The 27916-nt window shown below is 41.8% G+C and overlaps 1 protein-coding gene across 2 annotated transcripts; it reads left to right on the plus strand.

The window, feature by feature from the left end:
• Positions 1-172: 172 nt before the first annotated feature.
• itga6a (integrin subunit alpha 6a) lies at positions 173-27884 on the plus strand. Of its 2 annotated transcripts, XM_021597163.3 has the most exons (26): positions 173-767; positions 15070-15197; positions 15360-15439; positions 15784-16045; positions 16374-16505; positions 16996-17209; positions 17341-17534; positions 17621-17715; positions 17809-17936; positions 18027-18116; positions 18234-18295; positions 18422-18591; positions 18878-19021; positions 19191-19306; positions 21049-21208; positions 21292-21378; positions 21483-21562; positions 21657-21734; positions 21837-21939; positions 22046-22222; positions 22358-22453; positions 22540-22656; positions 22764-22862; positions 22973-23098; positions 23323-23451; positions 26302-27884. In XM_021597163.3, exons 1-25 carry the CDS (start codon positions 586-588, stop codon positions 23422-23424), a joined length of 3222 nt encoding a protein of 1073 aa, XP_021452838.3. In that variant the 5' UTR covers positions 173-585; the 3' UTR covers positions 23425-23451; positions 26302-27884. The 2 variants fall into 2 exon arrangements, with proteins under 2 accessions (XP_021452838.3, XP_021452837.3); XM_021597162.3 differs by lacking the exon at positions 23323-23451.
• The last annotated feature ends 32 nt before the right edge of the window (positions 27885-27916 follow it).

A 27916-nucleotide genomic window follows, 5' to 3' on the forward strand; every position in this document is an offset into this window, starting at 1 on the left:
TGACCATGTCAAGGGGAAAAAATGTCTAAAAATAATGGTAAGTTACACACTAATAAACCTTAAATGGAAACTGGAATGAATGACGACTACTGAATGGCCATTGCAGGGCAAATCTAAATAAAATCAAACCCCAGAAAACTGTTGTGGGGATTTGCAAGTTGACGTAAGTAAAGGGTGGAGGGCAGCAGAGGAGTGTCACTAGTCAACACAGCCACAAATGGCTAAACCCCGTTTATTTCTACAATTTCTCTTCTTAAAATGTGATTTAAACATAACCCTAACCTTAACTTCTAATCGTAACCACACTGCTAATTCTAAACCTAACTCTAACCTTAAATTAAAAGCAAAAAGCTGATTTTTTGTTTTGTTTTCAAGAATGTTTACCATAGCCAATTTAGACTTTGTCGATGTGTTAACTAGTGACAACCAAGCAGAGGAGGGAGGGGCGCTGTACTACACGAACTTTATCCATAACCCCGGGAAAACAACAGAACCATTCAGCAGAGAATCCTGAGCGAGGTGTAGTGGAACGTGGAGACAGCGGCACAACATTGGACTATAGTGGTACCATTTGCTTCTAGCGCAATGGTTCTCCCAATAAGATATTTTCCAATTCATGTGGCACTTTTTTGTTTGCTAGAATGGACTCCTATATCAGCCTTCAACCTGGATACCTTGAATGTCCTGAGGAAAGACGGGGAACCGGGCAGTTTATTTGGATTCTCTCTAGCCATGCACCGGCAACTTATTCCTTCAGATAAGAGAATGTAAGTTTAGTTTTTTGTTGTTGTTGATATTGTTGTTGAATTAGTTATGTAACATTTATTAGGCTTACACTTCGTGTGGGTAGGTTAGGCTACTTATTGTGCGTCTCCGGTCTCCATTTTACAGTAACGTTAGTTGGAGCGTTCATCACTTGATGTATGGTAGCAGGTCCATTGACCAAATTCCGGTGGGACCGTTTTCTTGTCAAGGGAGGAGAATATTGTGCATTTAAAACGATACTGTGCATTTAAAAACGTTTCCTATTAACGCAACGTTCCACAATTGTTTCGTTATGGAGAGAAATTAACTATTTCTATTCGTACATGGTTTTTAAATATTTTAAAGTGAAACATTTAAACTTTTTTTTTTACTCTATGTTTTGGAGACCTACGTGTTGAATGCGTGTTAATAGGCTAGAAGCACAATGAGTATTTATATTCAGTAGTGCGTGGGTCCAGTCATTGTGTGTTTCAGAATACCCTTTGACAGGGTCCTTGCTACAAATTAACAATGGAAAACCAGAGGTAACGAGCTTTGTCACTGGAGAAATCATGCATGTTAATGACATTTGTTCAAAAGAAAGTGACTCTATCCCCCAAATGAGAGGTTGAGATGGGGACATCTGAATATGAATAGGAAATATGTAAGGACATTAAAAAGTGAATACACACGGGATATCATACGTTTTTTTTCATAGTATGAGACACTGTATTGCGCACCCAGATGTTTATTGAAAAGTATATTATCACTGTTATCATTTCAGAAGAATTTTGGTGTCAAGTAACCAACAGCATCACTTCTGCTGTTTTTAATTCTTACAAATAGATCTGCCAGCAACTCCATTATTGTGCACTTATTTAATGAGTTCATAACATGGTTATTTATTTTACCTTTATATTATATATAAACCCGAGTTTATAACAAATGGTTGTCATTCTACTAAATAGCAACTCAGGCATCTGCAGTGGTGCAACCATGGTTTTATCTATTCACCTGTAATCCATTCTCTGATAGTTTAGATTAATTCCTCTGAAAAGAGGAATGATTGGTGACCTGATGTAATTGTCCCAACTGAGAGTGGATGAGTGTGGCATGGGTCGGGGTGAATTATTGGTTTAGGACAGGGTGCTAAGGGCAGTGGCCCAGACAGAACACACTGTGCATAATTTAAAAACATTGCAGCCATGAACATTGAATATATTTAGATAAAGAACAATCCATGAAGTCTAACTTTATCAAATAAAGATGTATTTTAACTATGGTCAGCATTGCTTTATTACCGAAATAGCAAAATATTTTGACATACCTGACATTTAATAATGATTAGTAATGGTAATGATAGATAGGATGGGCACCATCTGTGTGTAACCTGTGATTCATTTCATTTAGCAAACCCTGAGGTGCCAGGAAAGTTAGGGGTGAGTGCACTGATCCAGTGCGGGACAAAACCATGCCTCACAGGTGTGTGTTCCAGATACCCACCAGAAGAACAGGGCAGGGGGATGGGCTCTGCTGCATGTCATATCCACACACATACTGTAGCCAGGGTGAGCTTAGCTGAGCTCCAACAAGCAAGCACACATTTGGTGGCAGCCAGAGGGCACTTGCTGCAGTACATTAGAGATGCAAAGGCCCAGTCTGCAATGCACTGATAACAACATTTTGGCCAGGATTCCTTAGATCACTCAGATTGCCCTTCTTTTGCTTAGATCCTGACTTAGATCCTGCTTTGAGGAATGCAATGTGAACCTCTCCAGGTACGGCAGTTCTTGGTATCACTATTAACACATTTACTACATGTTTATCACCTACAAGACCAGAGATTTTTAGGTTAAGCAATATGGACCCACAGTTAAATTATTATAATTAGCATATACAGTAAGAGGATGCAGTTAAGCATAACCATAGTGTCATTTGAAAGGGAACACGCTTGAGGTTAAGTGCTTTGAATAAAGGTTAGAATAAGACAGTTAAAATGCTCATCTTAGACAAAATCATGCCTTTGTGCCCATAAATGGATAGGGAGTGGAAACAGATGAACAACACAACTTTAAAACGTTTTTTAATGCTATTTTCAAAGCACATTTTCACCGTAATGGCTGCTGTAAATTACTAGTTAAAAAAAGTTGAATGTCCTACTTGTATGTTAATGTTTTACAAGTGTGTGTATCTCTCTGCTTGTCCAAGAAATAAGTTCAAGAGAAGCCTGCTGATGGCCCAAAGCAGCAGTCTCTAAAATATATAGTGCATTTCATGGTATTTGTTGGACAAACAGAAGCTTGGTATTTCTCAGGAGCCTGGCAGTTGGCTGTGTCCCAGTCAATTTCAAAGGGAAGCTAGAGTTCCTTGGTTGGGTAGAGAGAGAGCCACTGATTTATTAACAACGATAGAAGAGCTCAAGCCTTGGTGTTTTGAAAAGCCACACACATTGGGATCAGATTTACGAAGCAATGTCATTTCGGAAGAATAACAATTCAAACAAAAAGTCAAGTCAATGTTAGGAGAATGACAAACATTCTAGTAAATCTGTCCCTGTCTTCTACAGAACTCCAATGAAGGCTAAGAAGACGTGTGGAAAATGAGCCATTTGCCTTTATGACAGTTTCCCCTCCCTGTTGGGTTCTTGTCCTTGGTTGGTTGTTACAAAGAAGATAGTATCATAAAAAAAATGTGTAGGCCTATCCGTTTTAGGTCATTGAGACCAGAAGGGAAACACAGTGTCTTGTAAACATTTTGTCTGTAATCAGTGCTTTACTTGAACTGAAATAGGTGCCGGTACTCATTTTGGGTGCCGGTACAGTTTATCTTTAGGTGCAGGAGCTCCACAATACTTTTGATGTAATATTCTAGGAACAGGAGCTCAAGCAGTAGAACATTTGAGGCACCGGTACTCAGCTCTGGTGAGCTCCTGCCCAAGTCAAGAACTGGCTGTGATCTCAAATGTAAATCCTCATGTGACCTTAGATAATGAACAAACCAAGTGAAAGCAGAGTTGATCACAAAGATAGTTAATGTGTAGCCCTGGCTAACAGCTGTGATGCTCATTAACCCGCTATGTCTTTACACAGCTCAGAAAACCAAATGTCAACGCAAATATTTGTGAAACCAATCGACAATTGACTCTTATTTATATTTTCCCCCACCTAGAGCATCTGATATTCACAGTCAGTGGCGTTAATGGAAAATGCAAATCTGGCCAAATTATCAGCAACATTTATTTGGGAACATGAATTAATTAATAATGTTAGCAACTCATTTATTGGCTATTGCTTGTACTGAGTGACCACTTCCTTTTTAGTACATTGGGGCTTGGAACAATTTTTTTAAAGGAGCATATTGTAGTCTATTATGATGAGCTGGCCATACTTATTGGAGCAGCGGGTGTGTCTATATAACAGACTAATATCCTCACTGTCTGAACTCAACTCAACCAAAGTGATTAACTCACTTACCCTTCCACTCTAGTTAGATAACCTTCGGTGTCTAGCACCGATTGTGTTAAACTGATTTGAACTCAAAACAACCTCAAGCCCTTCAGGGTCTTATTGCCAATGTCTCTGTGCACTACAACACCAGTCTCTGTGCACTGCAACTCCCCAATGGTTGCATTGAAAGCACAACCTCGTTTTAAGTGTGATACACTAGAGTATTTTCCTTCCTTCTAATTATGTAGTTTCCTGTGGAGTGGAAGTGATAAGTAGAGCTCTACCCTTTTCCATTTGACACTGTATATTAGGGCTCCCAAGTAGCGCAGTGGTCTAAGGCACTGCATTTCAGTGCAAAGGGCGTCACTACAGACACCCTGGTTCAAATCCAGGCTTTATTACAAGCGGCCATGATTGGGAGTCCCATAGGGTGGTGCCCAGTGTGGTCTGTGTTTGGCTGGTGTAGGCCGCCATTGTAAATAATAATTTGTTCTTAGTTGACTTGCCTAGTAAAATAATAATATACACTACCTTTCAAATTTTGGGGGTACTTAGAAATGTCCTTGTTTTTGAACAAAAAACACATGTTTGTTGTCCATTACAATAACATCAAATTGATCAGAAATACAGTATAGACATTGTTAATGTTGTAAATGACTATTGTAGCTGGAACCGGCTGTTTTTTTAATGGAATATCTAAATAGGCGTACAGAAGCCCATTATCAGCAACCATCACTTCTGTGTTCCAATAGCACATTGTGTTAGCTAATCCAAGTTTATCATTTTAAAGGCTAATTGATCATTAGAAAACCCTTTTGCAATTATGTTAGCACAGCTGAAAACTGTTGTGCTGATTAAAGAAACAATAAAACTGGCCTTCTTTAGACTAGATGTGTAACGGCATTCAGAGGTGGAAGAAGGAGAGGACCAAAGCGCAGTGTGGTTAGTGTTTATCTTTTTAATAAGAAACGGAACACTTCAAAAATAGATAACAACAAAGTGACAACCGAAACAGTTCTATCTGGTGCAGACACACAAAGACTGAAAATAACCACCCACAAAACACAAAGGAAAACAGGCTACCTAAATATGGTTCTCAATCAGGGACAACGATTGACAGCTGCCTCTGATTGAGAACCATATCAGGCCAAACACAGAAATAGAAAATCATAGAAATACTAACATAGACAACCCACCCAAGTCACGCCCTGACAATACTAAAACAAAAGACAAAACAAAGGAACTAAGGTCAGAACGTGACAGTACCCCTCCCCCAAAGGTGCGGACTCCGGCCGCAAAACCTAAACCTATAGGGGAGGGTCTGGGTGGGTGTCTGTCCGCGGTGGCGGCTCTGGCGCGGGACGGGGACCACACTTCCCACAGTTTTTGTCCGCCTCCTCAACCGCCCTCGTGGCCTCTTACGAGCGGCGATCCTTGCCGCCAACCTCCTACTGGGGACCCTAGCCATGGGTCCCGAATAGACGGGAGATTCTGGCAGCGCCGGACAGGCGGGAGACTCCGGCAGCTCCGGAGTGAAGGGCGATTCTGGCATCGCCGGCGTGACAGGCAGCTCTGGCAGCTCCTGACTGACTGACGGCTCTGGCAGCACCTGGCTGACTGACGGCTCTGGCAGCTCCTGGCTGACTGACGGCTCTGGCAGCTCCTGGCTGACTGACGGCTCTGGCAGCTCCTGGCTGACTGACGGCTCTGGCAGCTCCTGGCTGACTGACGGCTCTGGCAGCTCCTGGCTGACTGGCGGCTCTGGCAGCTCCTGGCTGACTGACGGCTCTGGCAGCTCCTGGCTGACTGACGGCTCTGGCAGCTCCTGGCTGACTGATGGCTCTGGCAGCTCCTGGCTGACTGACGGCTCTGGCAGCTCCTGGCTGACTGACGGCTCAGGACAGACTGGCGGCTCAGGACAGACCGTCGGCTCTGGCGGCTCAGGACAGACCCGAGGCTCTGGCGGCTCAGGACAGACCGGAGGCTCTGGCGGCTCAGGACAGACCGGAGGCTCTGGCGGCTCAGGACAGACCGGAGGCTTTGGCGGCTCAGGACAGACCGGAGGCTCTGGCGGCTCAGGACAAACGGGAGACTCTGGCAGCGCTGGAGAGGAGGGAGACTCTGGCAGCGCTGGAGAGGAGGGAGACTCTGGCAGCGCTGGAGAGGAGGGAGCACCTGTAGGCAGAAGACGGAGAGACAGCCTGGTGCGGGGGGCTGCTACCGGAGTGCTGGTGTGTGGAGGTAGCACCGGATAGACCGGATCATGAAGGCGCACAGGAGGTCTCGAGCACCGAGCCTGCCCAACCCTACCTGGTTGAATGCTCCCCGTAGCCAGGCTAGTGCGGCTAGGTGGAATAGCCCGCACTGGGCTGTGCTGGCGAACCGGGGACACCATGCGTAGAGCTGGTGCCATGTACACCGGCCCGAGGAGACGCACTGGAGACCAGATGCGCTGAGCCAGCTTCATGGCACCTGGCTCGATGCCCACTCTAGCCCGGCCGATACGAGGAGCTGGGATGTACCGCTCCGGGCTATGCACACGCACCGGGGACACCGTGCGCCTCACGGCATAACACGGTGCCTGCCCGGTCCCTCTCTCTCTCCGGTAAGTACTGGAAGTTGGCGCAGGTCTCCTACCTGAACTCGCCACACTCCCCGTGTGCCTCCCCCCAAGACATTTTTGGGGCTGCCTCTCGGGATTCCTTCCGCGCCGCCGTGCTGACTCCATTCGCCGGTATCCCTCCTCACACTGCTCCAGAGAATCCCAGGCGGGCTCCGGCACTCTCCCTGGGTCGACCGACCACCTGTCTATCTCCTCCCAAGTTGTGACATAGTTCGGATCTCGCTCCCATGTCCAGGAGTCCTGCGACCGCTGCTGCTGCTGCCCGTTACCACGCTGCTTGGTCCTTTTTTGGTGGGTGGTTCTGTAATGGCATTCAGAGGTGGAAGAAGGAGAGGACCAAAACGCAGTGTGGTTAGTGTTCATCTTTTTAATAAGAATCGGAACACTTCAAAAATAGATAACAACAAAGTGACAACCGAAACAGTTCTATCTGGTGCAGACACACAAAGACTGAAAATAACCACCCACAAAACACAAAGGAAAACAGGCTACCTAAATATGGTTCTCAATCAGGGACAACGATTGACAGCTGCCTCTGATTGAGAACCATATCAGACCAAACACAGAAATAGAAAATCATAGAAAAACTAACATAGACAACCCACCCAACTCACGCCCTGACAATACTAAAACAAAGGAACTAAGGTCAGAACGTGACAAGATGAGTATCTGGAGCATCAGTGTAATGATGTGCACTGAAAGTCAGGAAGCAAGTTCAGGGAGTGAGTGTTTTTATAAATAAACGCAAAATAATACAGAACAAGAAACACGCACAGACATGAAACAGAAATGTAAACAATGATGACTGGGAAAGGGAGTGACATATATAGGGAAGGTAATCAGGGAAGTGATGGATTCCAGGTGAGTCTGATGACACGCAGGTGTGCGTAACGATGGTGACAGGTGTGCGGCATAATGAGCAGCCTGGTGACCTAGAGGTCGGAGAGGGAGCACACATGACAATCAGCATTTGTGCGTTCGATTACAGACTCAAAATGACCAGAAACAAAGAACTTTCTTCTGAAACTCGTCAGTCTATTCTTGTTCTGAGAAATGAATGCTATTCCATGCGAGAAATTGCCAAGAAACTGAAGATCTCTTCAACTGGCCAGTCCTCAACTGGCAACTTCATTAAATAGTCCCCGCAAAACACCAGTCTTAACGTCAACAGTGAAGAAGCAACTCCAGGATGCTGGCCTTCTAGGCAGAGTTCCTCTGTCCAGTGTCTGTGTTCTTTTGCCCATCTTAATATTTTATTTTTATTGGCCAGTCTGAGATATGGCTTTTTCTTTGCAACTCTGCCTAGAAGGCCAGCATCCCGGAGTCACGTCTTCACTGTTGATTTTGAGACTAGAGGTCGAACGAGTATGATTTATCAATGCCAATACCAATACCGATTATTGGAGGACCAAAAAAAGCCGATATCGATTAATCAGACAGTTTATATATATATATTTGTTAAAATGACAATTACAACAATAATGAATGAACAATGAACACTTTTATTTTAACTTAATATAATACATAAATAAAATCTATTTAGTCTCAAATAAAGAATGAAACATGTTCAATGTAGTTTAAATAATGCAAAAACACAGTGTTGGAGAAGAAAGTAAACGTGCAATATGTGCCATGTAAAAAAGCTAACGTTTAAGCTCCTTGCTCAGAACATGAGAACATATGAATGCTGGTTGTTCAATATTCCCAGTTAAGAAGTTTTAGGTTGAAGTTATTATAGGAATTATGAAACCAGAGTCTCTGGTAGCACAGCTAGCGCTGCGATGCAGTGCCCTAGACCACTGCACCACCCGGGAGGCCCGTATTTCATATATCTTTGACTATTGGATGTTCTTATAGGCACTTTAGCATTGCCAGCCTAATCTCGGGAGTTGATTGGCATGAAGAGCGCTGTGCATCAAGCATTGCTAAGAGCTGCTGGCATACACAGTAAAGTGCTGTTTGAATGAATTCCTACAAGCCTGCTGCTACCTACCGCTTCTCAGTCAGACTGCTTTATCAAATATCAAATCATAGACTTAATTATAATATAATAAACACAGAAATACGAGCCTTAGGTCGTTAATATGGTCAAATCCGGAAACAATCATTTCTAAAACAAAATGTTTATTCTTTCAGTGAAATACGGAACCGTTCCATATTTGATTGAACGGGTGGCAACCCTAAGTCTAAATATTGCTTCAATGTCATGTCATAATTATGTAAAAGTCTGGTAAATTATTTCGAAACGAGCCAGGCGGCCCAAACTGTTGCATATACCCTGACTCTGCTTGCAGTGAAAGCAAGAGAAGTGAAGCAATTTCCCTAGTTAATATTGCCTGCTAATATGAATTTCTTTTAACTAAATATGCAGGTTTTAAAAAATATACTTCTGTGTATTGATTTTAAGAAAGACATTAGTGTTTATGGTTAGGTACATTTGTGCAAAGATTGTGCTTTTTTCGGGAATGCGCTTTTGTTAAATCATCACCCTTTTGGCGAAGTTGAAGTAGGCTGTGATTCGATGATAAATTAACAGGCACCACATTGATTATATGCAACTCAGGACAAGCTAGTTAACCTAGTAATATCATCAACCATGTGTAGTTAACTAGTGATTATGCGAAGATTGATTGTTTTTTACAAGATAAGTTAAATGCTAGCTAGCAACTTACCTTGGCTCCTTGCAGCCACAAGGTCCTTTTGACGTTGCACTCGTGCAACAGGTGGTCAGCCTGCCACGCAGTTTCCTCGTGGATTGCAATGTTATCGGCCATAATCGGCGTCCAAAAAGGTTGATTTACCGATTGTTATGAAAACTTGAAATCGGCCCTAATAAATCGGCCAATGCCAATTAATCGGTCGACTTCTAGTTGAGACTGGTGTTTTGCGGGTACTATTTAATGAAGTTGCCAATTGAGGACTTGAGAGGCGTCTGTTTCTCAAACACTCTAATGTACTTATCCTCTTTCTCAGTTGTGCACCGGGGCCTCCCACTCCTCTTTCTATTCTGGTTAGAGCGAGTTTGCGCTGATCTGTGAAGGGAGTAGTACACAGCGTTGTACGAGATCTTCAGTTTCTTGGCAATTTCTCGCATGGAATAGCCTTCATTTCTCCGAACAAGAATAGACTGACCAGTTTCAAAAGAAAGTGCTTTGTTTCTAGACATTTTGAGCCTGTAATCGAACCCACAAATGCTGATGCTCCAGATACTCAACTAGTCTAAAGCAGGCCAGTTTTATTGCTTCTTTAATCAGCAGAACAGTTTTCAGCTGTGCTAACATAATTGCAAAATGGTTTTCTAGTGATCAATTAGCCTTTTAAAAATATAAACTTAGATTAGCTAACATGCCATTGGAACACAGGAGTGATGGTTGCTGATAATGGGCCTCTGTACGCTTGTGTAGATATTCCATAAAAAATCTGCCGTTTTACAGCTACAATAGTCATTTACAACATTAACAATGTCTACACTGTATTTCTGATCGATTTGACGTTATTTTAATGGACAAAAAAGGTGATTTTCTTTAAAAAACAAGGACATTTCTAAGTGACCCCAAACTTTTGAAAGGTAGTGTATATATTGAACATGTTAATGCATCCTTTTCAAAACAATGAATTGGATACCGCCGTGAATAGCTATGTACGTCGATGATTTGGTTAGGATATCTCCACAGTGAAACCAGAGAAAAGGCCATTGAATTGTACATGCCAGGCCATCTGTGCACATGTAACCCAATAGACCGCTTGCAGCAGTTTTCTCTCAGACAAGACACTCAAAACCAAGTAGAAATCGTGGCTTTTCTTGGAACACACTGTACAGTAGTATGTATATGAACTCTTTGCACCAGATCTAACAGGGGTTTTGTTCCTATCTGAGCTTTCACTGAGCAGGATCTCTGCTTAAATCCAGCACGCCTAATTCTTGTAATGGCCTGGCTGATATAACAAGCCAACTCCAGGCCAGTGCCAAGTGTTGGTGTGGGTAAACGGATACAGTTAGAACAGCTGCAGGGGTCCTGGGGACTGTGAGTGTGTGGTGGTGGGGGTAGCGTCACACATGTGAACAAAGGATGCACCCATAATTTGGTCACCGCTATTCATTTCCTGTTAGTCTGTAACCAACCATTCTGTTGGTTGATCTGCCATGCTTTGACATGGTCTCTGTTTTGACTTTCTTTGCTCTTCCTATTGTCTTTTAGACTTCTTGACAGGGATAGGGATATGGCTTCCCATGTATGTCCGAAAATGTCTAATTTCCCGCAAATGTAACTTGTTGGCAGTTCGCTACGAAGAAGGTAGCTTAGCGGTAGCTTATATCACATCACAGTGTTCCCATTACTTCTCTAGGGCATTCAGATCTATGAAGACCAGAGGGAAGAAAGTTTCAGAAGCTCCAAGTAGCAGTTTTGACCTTTTGTTTCTAATTGCTTTGTCATTCCGAATGAGTTTATCTACATCAGAAGCTGTTTAGTAGTCAATATGACAGGGTGGATAAGGTGCTTGTCCATAAGTCATCAGAAATTAGCAGCTTGTTTACATGTGTGCACCAGACTTTGGATGCAAAGGCTGAAGTGTTGCGTGTTAATGTCAATATTACTCTTCAGTGATTTGCCAAATTATCACTGAGGAGCCATGCTGAAAACCTTTTCTTGCAGATACAAATCCCTATCTCTGTGTTACTGTCTCTGTGTTACTATCTCTGCATTGATGTGTTGTTTCCCACCTAATATAGCTCTATACTCTGGGAAAAAAGGTTATATCTAGAACCAAAAATGGTTCTTCGCTTGTCCCCATAGGAGAACCCTATGGTTCTACCCGGAACCAAAAATACTTATCCTATGGGGACAGCCGCAGAAACCTTTTGGAACCTTTTTTTCTACAAGTGTATGGGGTTGTTTTCTCCAGGGTTAAGTGAAAGTGTGATGTGCAAGAGTAACATTACAATAAATAAATTAGGATTCTGAAAGCCCTCAACTATATACATTCTAACTGTGCCTAGCACTGAAGCTCAGCTGCACTGTGAAATTGTAGTTACGATCTTTGTATTGACTAAGCTCTTATTTGCATTTCACTGGCTGTTGATAGAAGGGAGGGGACAGAATTTGGGCTTCTATCTTCCTCTTTCCCAACAGGCTTCCTCTTGGGAGTTCTTGTTTGTTAATTGGAGGTCTATGACACTATCCAATGAATCAATAGGGGGTTTACGGAAGAGCCTGTGGAATCATGCAGAGTGGAGGAAGAGGGTGAAGAGGATTCCCTGACCCCCTTTGAGGAAATTCTTACAATGTTTCCATTGGATTCACACTGTGGTCCACGATCACCCAAATGTGTTCTCCATTAGATCGGTCCCTAAGCAGTTGAACAGAGGACTTGTACTGTATGGACTGTAGTACATTTCCCTAATTGCATTACAAAACGACTTCCTCTAGTTAATATGCAATAGGCCTATGCAATATTTTCTCCCAGAGTGAGCCATTCTCATATTGATGCTTCTGCTCACATTTTTCTCAGTGCTCCCTGGTATGGGCTGTGGTTCTCACTCACTGTTCAGGCTGGAAAATGTGACCCAGAGTGGTCCTGCTGAGGTGTTTCTCTCACTGTGGTTGTTCAACAATGCGCAAGCTGCCTGTGTGTTTCCCTCTATAGTGTTAGTCTAACAGGAACACTTTTTTCATTTAGTGAAGTGCAAGTACAGCCAATTCCTAAAAGCCCTGCTAAGATATTACTTGAAATGTTTCATTCCAATATCTCATTCAGTCACAGGTCTTATAAAGCATTGTGCATAAATATATGGGCTCCTGAGTGGGCAGCGGTCTAAGGCACTGAATCTCATACCTACACACACCCTGGTTTGATTCCAGGCTGTATCACAACCGGCCGTGATTGGGAGGCCCACAGGGCGGCGCACAATTGGCCCAGCGTGGTTAGGGTTTGGCCGGTGTAGGCCGAATTTGTTCTTAACTGACTTGCCCAGATAAATAAGTAAATACAAATGTGAATGGCTCTACAAATTATTCAAGCCTTTAACGTATTCACACAGGCCTATTGTCCCCCGGCGGTTGTTAGGATTCTCTGAGGGACTGGGAGATGATTTGGATAAGTTGTTGTCAGTGAGCTAATGTTGTACAGGACAATCACATTATTGAATATGTTGCAAATTAGATTGTCGGCTCTACTGTTGCTCTGCCTATTGCTCATTATATTGCACAATAGTCTACTCTACTACATACAGTTGAAGTCGGACTTTTACATACACTTAGGTTGGAGTCATTGAAACTTGTTTTTCAACCACTCCACAAATTTCTTGTTAATAAACCATAGTTTTGGCAAGTCGGTTAGGACGTCTACTTTGTGCATGACACAAGTAATTTTACCAACAATTGTTTACAGACAGATTATTTCACTTATAATTCACTGTATCACAATTCCAGTGGGTCATAAGTCTACATACACTAAGTTGACTGTGCCTTTAAACAACTTGGAAAATGCCAGAAAATGATGTCAGGGCTTTAGAAGCTTCTGATAGGCCAATTGACATAATTTGAGTCAATTGGAGGTGTGTACCTGTGGATGAATTTCAAGGCCTACCTTCAAACTCAGTGCCTCTTTGCTTGACATCGTGGGGAAATCAAAAGAAATCAGTCAAGTCCTCATAAAAAAAATTGTAGACCTCCACAAGTCTGGTTCATCCTTGGGAGCAATTTCCAAACGACTGAAGGTACGACGTTCATCTGTACAAACAATATTACCTAAGTATAAACACCATGGGACCACACAGCTGTCATACCGCTCAGGAAGGAGAGCGTTCTGTCTCCTAGAGAGGAACGTACTTTGGTGTGAAAAGTGCAAATCAATCCCAGAACAACAGCAAAGGACCTTGTGAAGATACTGGTGGAAACAGGTACAAAAGTATCTAATTCCACAGTGAAACGAGTCCTATATCGACATAACCTGAAAGGCAGCTCAGCAAGGAAGAAGCCACTGCTCCAAAACTGCCATAAAAAAGCCAGACTACGGTTTGCAACTGCATATGGGGACAAAGATCGTACTTTTTGGAGAAATGTCTTCTGGTCTGATGAAACAAAAATAGAACTGTTTGGCCATAATGACCATCGTTATGTTTGGAAGAAAAAGGGGGATGCTTTCAAGCTGAAGAACACCATCCCAACCGTGTCGCACGGGGATGGCAGCATCATGTTGTGGGGGTGCTTTGCTGCAGGAGGGACTAGTGCACTTCACAAAATAGATGGCATCACGAGGCAGGGGAATTATGTGGATGTATTGAGGCAACATCTCAAGACATCAGTCAGGAAGTTAAAGCTTGGTCGCAAATGGGTCTTCCAAATGGACAATGACCCCAAGCATACTTCCAAATTTGTGTCAAAATGGCTTAAGGACAACAAAGTCAAGGTATTTGAGTTGCCATCACAAAGAACATTTGTGGGCAGAACTGAAAAAGCATGTGCAAGCAAGGAGGCCTACAAACCTGACTCAATTACACCAGCTCAGGAGGAATGGGCCATAATTCACCATACTTATTGTGGGACACTTGTGGAAGGCTACCCGAAATGTTTGACCCAAGTTAAACAATTTAAAGGCACTGCTACCAAATACTAATTGAGTGTATGTAAACTTCTGACCCACTGGGAATATGGTGAAAGAAATACAAGCTGAAATAAATAATTCTCTCTACTATTATTCTGACATTTCACATCCTTAAAATAAAGTGGTGATCTTAACTGACCTAAGACAGGGAATGTTTTACAATGATTAAATGTCAGGAATTGTGAAAAACTGACTTTAAATGTATTTGGCTGAGGTGTATGTAAACTTCCGACTAAATAGATCATGAGAATCTCTTTTTTTTTGTCCCTAGCCACCAAAATAATTATTTTGAGGACTGACAGCCAGTTGATATACAAATTGTTTGTATTTGTGTCTCAAAGGGCATGTTCCCAATTATTTTAAAACGCTTGAGACAGTATTATGAATGCTGGATGTTTGTCTGGCAATTTGTATAGGCACACAGTAATGGACATGTGTTTGCCAGTTTGACATGGTTTATGTCATTCAGTGCAGTCCTGGGTACTAAATTGACTGCATCTAATCCCATGTCTAAAAATGGTCAGTATGAATTATTGAATAGAACAGCTGCAGTATAGGATTACCAAACATCTCTGACATCTGCTATTGTCACAGTACATTAATCTACAGACCATACATATCTTAAAGATACAGTCATTGGATTTTTCTTAGACTGTTGATTGGAGCACCAAGAGCCAAAGCTCTGGCCAACCAGAGAGCCAACATAACCGGAGGCCTGTACAGTTGTGACATCACCACAGAATCCGATGACTGTGATCGCATCGATTTTGACAATGAAGGTGAGGTGTTACTCATATCTGTTTCTCTCTCTGTTTCTCTCTCCTACACAACATATGAATTAACACGATGCTTTATTATTCACAATATACTGTAATTGTAATAAATTATTCTAAAGCAAGAATAAAATAAACATCCTGATTCCTTCTGATGAATTTCCACAGAGGATGTGAGAGTTGAGAACAAGGAGAACCAGTGGATGGGGGTGACAGTTAACAGCCAGGGCCCCGGAGGGAAGATTGTGGTAAGTCAGTGTCCGAGGATATACTGGTTGGTTTCCTGACCAGGTTCATTTTGCTTTGTATATCTCACATGTGAAACTTCGCGTTAGATCTACAGTATTCATTAGCTGAGGATCTGTCTTACTTGGTGGATGTTAACCTGATTTCATTATACCCTGATGAAGACAGCTTGTCTGTCAAAACGTTGGTTATTTAGGTTGTTCAATTATTGCATCGGAGCTCCTAGAGTGTGCGGCTCTCTTTTTCTTTTTCAAGTGTTCTCCTCCGCTAGCCAGCATCTCGCCTAAACAGGTGTGCATTTCTCTCGCCTCCAGATTAACCTGATTCCACTGTCTTGTCATTGCAGACCTGTGCTCATCGCTACCAGAGACGTCTGTTTGTGGACACTGCTCAGGAGTCCCGTGACATCACAGGCCGCTGCTACGTCCTGAGTCAGGACCTCACTATTGATACGTCCTCTGATGAAGACGGAGGGAACTGGAAGTTCTGTGAGGGACGTGCCAGAGGCCATGAGAGGTTTGGCTCATGTCAGCAGGGTCTTGCTGCCACGTTCACCAAGGACTACCATTACGTGGTGTTTGGAGCGCCTGGCGCCTACAACTGGAAAGGTAGGAGTCTGTTCATAAGGCAAGAACTTAAGTTGTAGTTGCCAAACCTATTTACTTTGAAAATGGGTGTTCAATGTTTTGATTTGAATGTCAGCTGAATGAACCATGTAGTAATTGTGACTTACATTGCCCTCTAGAGGTAAAGAAAGGCATTGCAACATGCTTCATTTGACATTTCCATACTGTGCTTTAATTGAATTTTTATTTCACTTGTAGAATAAATTCACCCAATTAGATTTAGCTTGTGTCATTATTGTTTTGTTGAGGGTCATATTTAAGCCAGCAGCATTCCATTGACATCTTCACCCCACACTCTCAACCACTCTAGGCATTGTACGTGTAGAGCAAAAGAACAACACTTTGTTGGAAAAGGGATTTTATGATGACGGACCTTATGAAGTTGGAGATGAGAACCGCTTGGATCCTGACCTGGTGCCTGTGCCTGCTAACAGCTACCTAGGTGGGTACAGTAGGTCTGAACCTTGATTGTGGGAATCATGTGTTTTGTGTGCTTAGGTATCCTGTTCTTGACCAGTTTGTCTGCTGCCAACCCTGATCAGTTTGTGTATAAGTCGCCTTCTCTGCAGGTCAGCTTTGAGAGAACTCTAGATGTGACGACCAATACTTACTTAGGTTTGTGACCCTCGAGGTGCCTAAAACATTAACCATTCCATCTCCATGATGGCTAACTAGTGAATGGTTTATAGTGTGAATATTTAGCATGTCATTATTTTAACATAATGCTTGAATGCACTGCAGTTATTATTACTGGTATAATTATGTGTGCATCAACATATGTTTTCTAGGTTGCGTCAAGATAACATGACTAGTATATTTATTTGTGTTTTTCTTTACATCCCAAATTCACTCATTTATCCATGAAATATGCATGATCTGTATTATAGACCGTGTAAGAGATATACCTTGATTCCTGTTATTTCACGTTGCAGGATTTTCCCTTGATTCTGGCTTTAGCATCACCAAGGGGCATGGCCTAACTATTGTGTCTGGAGCACCACGAGCCAATCACTGTGGGGCTGTGGTCCTGTTGCGAAAAGAGAATGAAGCGTCAGCAAGACTCTCCCCAGAGTACATTCTAGAAGGGCCTGGACTGGCATCGTCTTTTGGATATGATGTAGCTGTGGTCGACCTGAATGGAGATGGGTATGTGGCACAAGTTCACTTCTACTTTCCCAGTTGTGGCTTATCCATACATGATGTAATCAAACCTACATGGACATTGTAAGTTATGATTCAATCTTTTTTTAAATGTTTTTTTTTTTTTTGCATCCCAGGTGGCAGGATATTGTTGTGGGAGCCCCTCAGTTCTTCATGAAAGAGGGAGACATTGGAGGAGCTGTTTATGTCTACATCAACCAGGCAGGAAAGTGGGCCAAGATCACCCCAATCCGCCTCAATGGAACCAAAGACTCAATGTTTGGGCTGGCAGTGGAGAACATCGGTGACATCAATCAGGACTCCTATCAAGGTGGGAACCTGGTATCTGTTCTTGTTTCTGGCCTTTTCTGTGCTTTTTCCACCAAATCACATAGCTAAATGGCTTCTCTTTTACAGACATTGCTGTTGGAGCGCCCTACGCTGACGCTGGTGCAGGAAAAGTGTACATTTACCATGGTTCTGCTAATGGAATCAACACCATGCCTGCACAGGTTGGTTTTGCAGTGTTTTATTGGTTGTGAATATCCTTGTTGACATAGTGAAATGACATCTCTGCTGCATCCTATTTGTATTTGTCATTTCAGATCCTTGAGGGAAAGCCCAACAACATCAGATTATTTGGATATTCTCTGGCTGGGAACATGGACTTAGATAAGAATTCCTATCCTGATATAGCCATTGGGTCGCTCTCAGATACAGTACTCGTTTACAGGTGATGATCTTGTTAGGCCATCTATAGCAGTCTAGTTTCGACCTCACAAATCCATTTCAAGATAACACATAACAACATTTTTTTTTTTAGGGCAAGGCCAATTATTAGTATCAAGAAGGATGTCAAAATTACTCCGAAGGAAATTGACTTCACAAAGAAAACCTGTGGCAACAGTATCTGGTAAGGTGTTGATGGGATTTGATGACTACTCATGTTTGAATATCTGTCTGACATCTTTATACTTCTGTACATTTGTTTGCTAATTTAATTGAATTGACATCCATTTGTTGTCTATAGTTTGACCGTGGAAGCATGCTTCACCTATAAAGCAAACCCTGCATCCTACAGCCCAAAACTAAGTAAGCAAAGCTTCTCTCTCTCCAGTAACCCCACCCCAATTGGGATCATTTGTCGTAGTCCCGAAATGACTGAATCCATTTGTCCTTACATAATACATACTGTTGTCCTGGAATGTTTCCTTACAGCTATCCGCTATGCATTTGAGGCTGAAGCAGATCGCAGGAAGCAAGGGCTGATCTCTAGGGTCCTGTTTCTGAACAAGTCTCGCACCGACCAGGACTTCCAGTCCACCGGATTTCTGGACCTCCGGGGACAAAACAAAAGAGCGTGTACCAAGACAAAAATCAGACTGCAGGTACAGAGGAGTTGATGCACAACTAAATTGTGAAAAACTAAAAAGAACCACTTACTCAACATTTCCAACAGAAAATGATGCACAAGTGAAATATCTATGTATTAATACGACCTTTCAAATAACTATTCATAAGTGGTCTACAACGTGTCCATCAATGTAGCCAGCGTATAGAGTCACTGCTGGCGTATAGTTGTCTGACGTGTAACCCTCTTGAGATTTTAGAATAACACCTAGAATGTGGCGAGGGAGACGGTGTACTCATCATGGTTGTGTTCTCTGTCTGTAGGATAACATTAGGGACAAGCTGCGTGGTATTCCCATTGAGGTGTCAGTGGGAATCCAGGGTACCAAGCGTCAGAAGAGGCAGAACGCTCTCCCCCAGCTTGTACCTATTCTTGACCACTCCCAGCCAAGCAAGGTTGTCACTGAGGTAATCATACTGCTTCAGAGCTGAGAGAGGATCTCCATGTCCCCATTGTTGCATATACTTCACGATGCCATTGAATGTCTCAGGGCGAATGGAATTCAGTAACGTTTAGAATGGACTTACTGTCAGATGCATTAGAAATATGCTTTTTATGTATTGTGCTTCACTACAGGTTAACTTCTTAAAGGAAGGATGTGGAACTGATAATATTTGCCAGAGTAATTTACAACTGGAGTACAGATTCTGCTCCAAAGAGCCCAACCAAGAGGTGTTCCCCCCGTTACAGATGTGAGTATGAACAAACATTCTTAGTGCATATACAGTGCCTTGCGAAAGTATTCGGCCCCCTTGAACTTTGCGACCTTTTGCCACATTTCAGGCTTCAAACATAAAGATATAAAACTGTATTCTTTTGTGAAGAATCAACAACAAGTGGGACACAATCATGAAGTGGAACGACATTTATTGGATATTTCAAACTTTTTTAACAAATCAAAAACTGAAAAATTGGGCGTGCAAAATTATTCAGCCCCCTTAAGTTAATACTTTGTAGCGCCACCTTTTGCTGCGATTACAGCTGTAAGTCGCTTGGGGTATGTCTCTATCAGTTTTGCACATCGAGAGACTGACACTTTTTCCCATTCCTCCTTGCAAAACAGCTCGAGCTCAGTGAGGTTGGATGGAGAGCATTTGTAAACAGCAGTTTTCAGTTCTTTCCACAGATTCTTGATTGGATTCAGGTCTGGACTTTGACTTGGCCATTCTAACACCTGGATATGTTTATTTTTTAACCATTCCATTGTAGATTTTGCTTTATGTTTTGGATCATTGTCTTGTTGGAAGACAAATCTCCGTCCCAGTCTCAGGTCTTTTGCAGACTCCATCAGGTTTTCTTCCAGAATGGTCCTGTATTTGGCTCCATCCATCTTCCCATCAATTTTAACCATCTTCCCTGTCCCTGCTGAAGAAAAGCAGGCCCAAACCATGATGCTGCCACCACCATGTTTGACAGTGGGGATGGTGTGTTCAGCTGTGTTGCTTTTACGCCAAACATAACGTTTTGCATTGTTGCCAAAAAGTTCAATTTTGGTTTCATCTGACCAGAGCACCTTCTTCCACATGTTTGGTGTGTCTCCCAGGTGGCTTGTGGCAAACTTTAAACGACACTTTTTATGGATATCTTTAAGAAATGGCTTTCTTCCTGCCACTCTTCCATAAAGGCCAGATTTGTGCAATATACGACTGATTGTTGTCCTATGGACAGAGTCTCCCACCTCAGCTGTAGATCTCTGCAGTTCATCCAGAGTGATCATGGGCCTCTTGGTTGCATCTCTGATCAGTCTTCTCCTTGTATGAGCTGAAAGTTTACAGGGACGGCCAGGTCTTGGTAGATTTGCAGTGGTCTGATACTCCTTCCATTTCAATATTATCGCTTGCACAGTGCTCCTTGGGATGTTTAAAGCTTGGGAAATCTTTTTGTATCCAAATCCGGCTATAAACTTCTTCACAACAGTATCTCGGACCTGCCTGGTGTGTTCCTTGTTCTTCATGATGCTCTCTGCGCTTTTAACGGACCTCCGAGACTATCACAGTGCAGGTGCATTTATACGGAGACTTGATTACACACAGGTGGATTGTATTTATCATCATTAGTCATTTAGGTCAACATTGGATCATTCAGAGATCGTCACTGAACTTCTGGAGAGAGTTTGCTGCACTGAAAGTAAAGGGGCTGAATAATTTTGCACGCCCAATTTTTCAGTTTTTGATTTGTTAAAAAAGTTTGAAATATCCAATAAATGTCGTTCCACTTCATGATTGTGTCCCACTTGTTGTTGATTCTTCACAAAAAAATACAGTTTTATATCTTTATGTTTGAAGCCTGAAATGTGGCAAAAGGTCGCAAAGTTCAAGGGGGCCGAATACTTTCACAAGGCACTGTACATTCTGGGATGTTCATGCTAAGATTTGGAAAAAGAAAACCATGAATCTGAGGAAGAGGTATAAGGCAATGTTTTGTTTTTATCCAGGCAGAATGGGCTACCAGTGATCTCCCTCAGTGATCAGAAGGACATAGCTCTGGAGGTGACAGTGAAGAACAGAAATGGGGATGATGCCCATGAGGCTAAGCTGGTGGGGATGTTCCCTAATGCTCTCTCATTCTCCGGCTTTCGCTCTCAGAAAACTACGGTAAGTGGAGGGACACTGGATTATTTCAGCATAGATTTGCTATCAGTCAAGTAACAACATTGTAATGGGCTCTTGTTCTCCAGAGGGATAAACCGGTGCTTTGTTTAGCCAATCAGAATGGCTCCCAGACAGAGTGTGAACTGGGGAATCCATTCAAAAGAGATTCAGAGGTAGGCTATGAAGCAGTTTTCTTTACAGTATTTTTCTTATTCTGTCATTGTGTGGCTCACTCATGGTGAAGGTTATTTAATATTTGGATGCAACGTGTTTCCAGGTTACTTTCTACATAATCTTGAGCACTGCTGGTATCTCTCTCAATACCACCGAAATCGACATTGACCTTGAGCTTCAAACGTAAGTAGCACTATAGTTTTCGCACAAACGTGACTGATGACTGACTTGGTGGCCTTGTAAAACACTTTTTTTTGTGTCATTTCTCTTCTTTCAGGACCAGTACACAGGAAAGAACGGGCAGTCTGAAAGCAAGGGCAAAAGTAGTGATTGAGATGTTACTTTCTGTTGCAGGGTAAGTATTCAAACATTGACACTTTTTGACTACTGCATCAATTAGTTTTGAAAGCTATTGTGAGCAATGTGGTCCTCTAACATGTGGTTTGTTTATCAACAGAGTTGCGAGACCTTCCCAGGTGTATTTTGGGGGCGATGTGCAAGGAGAGAGTGCCATCAAGACAGAAGAGGAGATCGGCAGTTTGATCGATTATGAATTTAGGGTAATTATCGTTGTCTGCTTATCTCACTGAGTTTCTCAATATAACTTGATCTGAGGTTAGAGGACTGATCTGAGGACTGTGATGTTGAAAATGTTAATACCTCCAGATAATCAATTTGGGTAAGCCGTTGAAGTCCTTTGGCACAGCCTCGTTGAACATTCAGTGGCCCAAAGAGAATGTGGATGGGAAGTGGCTGTTATATCTGGTTAAGATCAGCACCACTGGCCTGGAAGAGATCCCCTGCTCCCCAGAAACTGAGATCAACTCTCTCAAACACATTCAGGTAATACTTTCCTAATGCAGTTTCACTGTACTCTATGCATTTTTGTAGAAGCAAAAAATGTCCAGAGATGAGGTTTTAAAACACTTAATGAAATTCTAGTTTGAAATACTAACTTGTGATGTTTTTTTTTTTTAGGAGTCTAGCACATCTAGGAAAAAGCGTGAAGCTGGAGGCAAAACATCTGGAGGCAAAATCTCTTTGGTATCAGACCAAAGAAAGCACAAGATTTTGGTAAACACACTTTCATTTGCATTTAAAAAAAAATGTTTATCAATAATGACAGCTAGGTTGTCTGACAAAAAGTATTTTCCTCTCAGATGTGTGGCAATGGCTATGACTCTAGATGTGTGGTGATCAAGTGCCCTCTACTGGGCTTGGACAGTAGTGCAGTGATTTCTCTAAGGTCCCGTCTGTGGAATGCTACCTTCCTTGAGGTGAGAAACAACATGTCTGTTGCTATTTGCTTTTCAAAATAGTCCTAAATAGCCGATACGATTGATTCGGACATTCTCTAACATTGAAAACCTTTATTTTGAAACAGAATTACGCGTCTTTGAACTATCTTGATATAATTGTGAAAGCTTCCATCAGCCTTGATGCTCCTGCAAAGAATATGGTCCTCAGGAATGCTGAGACTCAGGTGAGTTGCACAGTCCACTCACACAATGACTCCTTCACTGATCAATACAACTAAGAGTTTCTATGTAACAAATCAAAATAAACATTTGGTTTCTTCTTGTGTCCATGCAGGTGAGAGTCACAGTGTTTCCGGAGAAGGCAGTAGCCCAGTTTGGTGGAGTCCCATGGTGGATCATCCTCGTGGCTGTCCTGGCTGGTATTCTGATGTTGGCGTTGCTAGTGTTTCTACTCTGGAAGGTAAGGACAGTCTAGCTGCAACACATTTACTAATATATTCACTGTGTTGTACTCTGCTATTAGTAGATGCATGTAACAGTGAATCATTATTCATTCAGGTGGTAATCATAACATACAGTGATTAGAACGTACCTTTCTGATAAAAATTGATTTTATTCACACTTGCGGTGTTACAGTATATTTCCATTCTCATATTGATTCTCATCACCCTTGCTCTCCTTAAGTGTGGTTTCTTCAAGAGAGCCCCACAGTATGATGCAGCGTATCACAAGGCACAGATCCATGTTCAGCCCTCTGACAAAGAGGAACTCACTACTGAGGCATAGTGCCTGATCTCTGCACTCAGACCTGGGGTAAAATGGACATTGCAGACAGCATGGAGTGTGGGCTTAACAAAGACTAACTCACTTTGGCTTTAAAGGAAATGCTTACTTCCGAAGCTACTTCCGAACGTCTCGTGTGAAAATATTTGAAGGGACACACTCCCATACTCCCTAAGTGAATGCACTTTATGTATCTAGTCCCCCCCCCCATTTGAAGGTGTCATAAGTCTTGGACAAATTCGCTTATTATATATTAAGTAGTCAAAAGTTTAGTATTTGGTCCCATATTCCTAGCACGCAATGACTATACCAAGCTTGTGACTCTACAAACTTGTTGGATGCATTTGCAGTTTGTTTTGGTTGTGTTTCGGATTATGTTGTGCCCAATAGAAATGAATGGTAAATAATGCATTATATCATTTTGGAGTCATGTTTATTGTCAATAAGAATAGTGTGTTTCTGAACACCTCTACATTAATTTGAACGCCACCATGATTACGGATAATCATGAATGAATTGTGAATAATGATGAGTGAGAAAGTTACAGATGCACAAAGATCATGCCCCCAAAACAATTTGGTGAGAAAGTTAGAGGCATAAATATCATACACCCCCCCCCCCCCCCCCCCCAAAAAAAGCATGATATTTATGCCTCTGTAACTTTCTCACTAAAACTTTTGACTAAATTGAATACACGATAAGTGAATTTGTCAAAATACTTATGATACCTTCAAATGGGGGGGACTAGATACATAAAGGGATTTTATTTCTAAACTGTAAAACAGATATGAATGAAAACACCCTAAAAAAAAGGGGAAAATCTGTACTGTCACCTCATATAAAACATTTGATCTCAAAACCATAATGATGGAGTGTGACACCAAATTAAAAGTTTTAGCTTCACTGTCCAAATAAATACGTATGGGAGTGTACTATATCTGGTCATTGGAATCGATCTAATTTGAATATGTGCAAAGAGTATGCACTATTCAGATACAGTATCTGTGTGTTTGAATTTGGTCAGCATTTCAAGTTTTTTCCCCCGAATGAGCAGATATTCGATTTCCCTTAATTTTCAAACCTATTTAACTTTTTATCCCAGCTTCTTTATTTTTATAGGTTTCTGCTTTGCCCGCCTGGCTGTTTGGAAATGCTATTTTGAATATTACTCTTTCCAAGGGAAGCATGCTCTCTCACAAATCACTCTCTTTGCATTGCCTCTGATTTGCTTGAGCATTATATTTTATAAGTGTTGTATTTATATGTGCAGGTTGATACACGTCTCATTTATAATAATGTACAGTGGGGCAAAAAAGTATTTAGTCAGCCACCAATTGTGCAAGTTCTCCCACTTAAAAAGATGAGAGAGGCCTGTAATTTTCATCATAGGTACACTTCAACTATGACAGACAAAATGAGAAAAAAAATCCAGAAAATCACATTGTAGGATTTTTAATGAATTTATTTGCAAATTATGGTGGAAAATAAGTATTTGGTCACCTACAAACAAGCAATATTTCTGGCTCTCACAGACCTGTAACTTCTTCTTCAAGAGGCTCCTCTGTCCTCCACTCGTTACCTGTATTAATGGCACCTGTTTGAACTTGTTATCAGTATAAAAGACACCTGTCCACAGCCTCAAACAGTCACACTCCAAACTCCACTATGGCCAAGACCAAAGAGCTGTCAAAGGACACCAGAAACAAAATTGTAGACCTGCACCAGGCTGGGAAGACTGAATCTGCAATAGGTAAGCAGCTTGGTTTGAAGAAATCAACTGTGGGAGCAATTATTAGGAAATGGAAGACATACAAGACCACTGATAATCTCCCTCGATCTGGGGCTCCAAGCAAGATCTCACCCCGTGGGGTCAAAATGATCACAAGAACGGTGAGCAAAAATCCCAGAACCACACGGGAGGACCTAGTGAATGACCTGCAGAGAGCTGGGACCAAAGTAACAAAGCCTATCATCAGTAACACACTACGCCGCCAGGGACTCAAATCCTGCTTAAGCCAGTACATGTCCAGGCCCGTCTGAAGTTTGCTAGAGAGCATTTGGATGATCCAGAAGAAGATTGGGAGAATGTCATATGGTCAGATGAAACCAAAATATAACTTTTTGGTAAAAACTCAACTCGTCGTGTTTGGAGGACAAAGAATGCTGAGTTGCATCCAAAGAACACCATACCTACTGTGAAGCATGGGGGTGGAAACATCATGCTTTGGGGCTGTTTTTCTGCAAAGGGACCAGGACGACTAATCCGTGTAAAGGAAAGAATGAATGGGGCCATGTATCGTGAGATTTTGAGTGGAAACCTCCTTCCATCAGCAAGGGCATTGAAGATGAAACGTAGCTGGGTCTTTCAGCATGACAATGATCCTAAACACACCGCCCGGGCAACGGAGGAGTGGCTTCATAAGAAGCATTTCAAGGTCCTGGAGTGGCCTAGCCAGTCTCCAGATCTCAACCCCATAGAAAATCTTTGGAGGGAGTTGAAAGTCCGTATTGCCCAGCAACAGCCCCAAAACATCACTGCTCTAGAGGAGATCTGCATGGAGGAATGGGCCAAAATACCAGCAACAGTGTGTGAAAACCTTGTGAAGACTTACAGAAAACGTTTGACCTGTAATTGCCAACAAAGGGTATAAAACAAAGTATTGAGATAAACTTTTGTTATTGACCAAATACTTATTTTCCACCATAATTTGCAAATAAATTCATTAAAAATCCTACAATGTGATTTTCTGTATTTTTTTCCCCACATTTTGTCTGTCATAGTTAATTACAGGCCTCTCTCATCTTTTTAAGTGGGAGAACTTGCACAATTGGTGGCTGACTAAATACTTTTTTGCCCCACTGTATATTTTCTCTTGCCAGTGTGGATTTTTCAAACGCTCAAAGCATGATGACAGCGTTCCAAGATACCATGCCGTACGGATCAAGAAGGAGGCTTGTCAGTTTAAAGACGGAAAAGCCAAGCTGGATTCCTTTGAGAAAAAGCAGTGGATGACAAGCTGGAATGAGAACGAGAGCTACTCATGAGACACTTGACTGTTGGGATACGGTCAGATACAATAATCTCCTATTTTTCTAAACATCCAATGACTGCATTTTGGGAAGCAAACTACAAAAGAAACGTTTTCTATTCTCCCCAAGGACTCTCAGATGGAAATCTATCCTGTGTTGCATCTGAGGAAATTAGAAGCATCGCGTCTTACATTTGGGTAGAAAAAGGAAATTGGGACTTTGAAATCCATTATCTGCCACTGATTCATTTTTTTAATGACATGATGAATTGAGTTTCAATCTCCAATGTTTAGCTGTAGATAATCTTTCTGCTGTGTTCTTTTGCAGTCAGTTTTATCCAATCTCCATATTGTATAATCCCTGCAATGAATTGACTGGAACATTCTGTATGTTTTGTATATATTTAAATACTTTAGCACACTGTATATTTATTTTTGTCATTATCTGTATAAAAAAAAAACAGATATGCATTGGCCAAAGTCTTTTTACATTTTTTTTTATCCCAAGTTACTTTTCACTATAATAAGTAAGGGTAAATGGTACTGCTGATGTTCTAGTGCTGCACAGACTTAAAAGTAGCTACAGGTATTATGTGAATAATATTGTAATTGGGACTCATTCTTTGCACTTTGATTATTCAAAAAAAGGTATGTCATTTCTACACAAGTCAAACAGGTACAAAGTTTATGCAATGCCTCTCAATTCCCGAATTAGAAAATAATAGCACCTTTATGAATATTTCTAAGACAGTTATGTCAGTTATGAGTTTGAGATATTTAACTGATTCCCACCAAACCTCTGTTTATCCAATACAGTGCCCCTGTCAAAGCCATTTCATATACGCAAATACTGTACTGGGTGATACTTCAGTAGCATGCAGCTGGGAAAACTGGAGCTCGAAAGAAGCAGTAAAATGCAGTTTATTGTTTCGCTAATTTTATTTGAGCATTCCTGAGTAAGAAGGAAGGCACTCAGTAATGGTATTTGTTATGTGTGTCTTGAAGGTTGAGATGCCACCTGACATAAGATTTATAATACAAACCCCCAAAATGCCGACTTCGGAAAGTGATCTTCTTGATGAATGCTGTCTGTAGGCCTAACAGACTTCATTTGATACGGAAGCTATTCAAAGGGTAATTGCTGTGGAATGGTGATCAATGAGAAGCATTAGGTGCTTTCACACTGCACCTTAGCTCAGGGTTAACAAATGTTTGTGTGAACACCGACTAAGCTAGCCCAGAGCCAGTCTAGCCTGGGGCTAAGAACAATGCAGTGTGAAAAGGCCTATTTTGTACTAGGCCTACCTAAAACATGCTTTGAAGAAAAAAAAAATGTAAGTCTCATCACTGGCTCTTCATTCATTCCTCTAGTCAGATGTTTTGAATACTGTGTTTTGTGACAAATTGCAATAAAATCAGAATAAATGGCTCAAAGTTTTTTTTTTTTTTTTTTGGGGGGGGGGGGG

Source organism: Oncorhynchus mykiss, chromosome 3, assembly GCF_057628025.1.
Source record: "Oncorhynchus mykiss isolate SJ-2025 chromosome 3, ASM5762802v1, whole genome shotgun sequence".
NCBI classification, from domain to species: Eukaryota; Metazoa; Chordata; class Actinopteri; order Salmoniformes; family Salmonidae; genus Oncorhynchus; species Oncorhynchus mykiss.

Bases quoted from the DNA above. Each gene is read 5' to 3' on its own strand.
- itga6a (XM_021597162.3), top strand. From the start codon at position 586: ATGGTTCTCCCAATAAGATATTTTCCAATTCATGTGGCACTTTTTTGT. The intron at 15,198-15,359 runs GTGAGGTGTTAC...GAATTTCCACAG, and splicing joins CATCGATTTTGACAATGAAG to AGGATGTGAGAGTTGAGAAC. The intron at 15,440-15,783 runs GTAAGTCAGTGT...TTGTCATTGCAG, and splicing joins GCCCCGGAGGGAAGATTGTG to ACCTGTGCTCATCGCTACCA.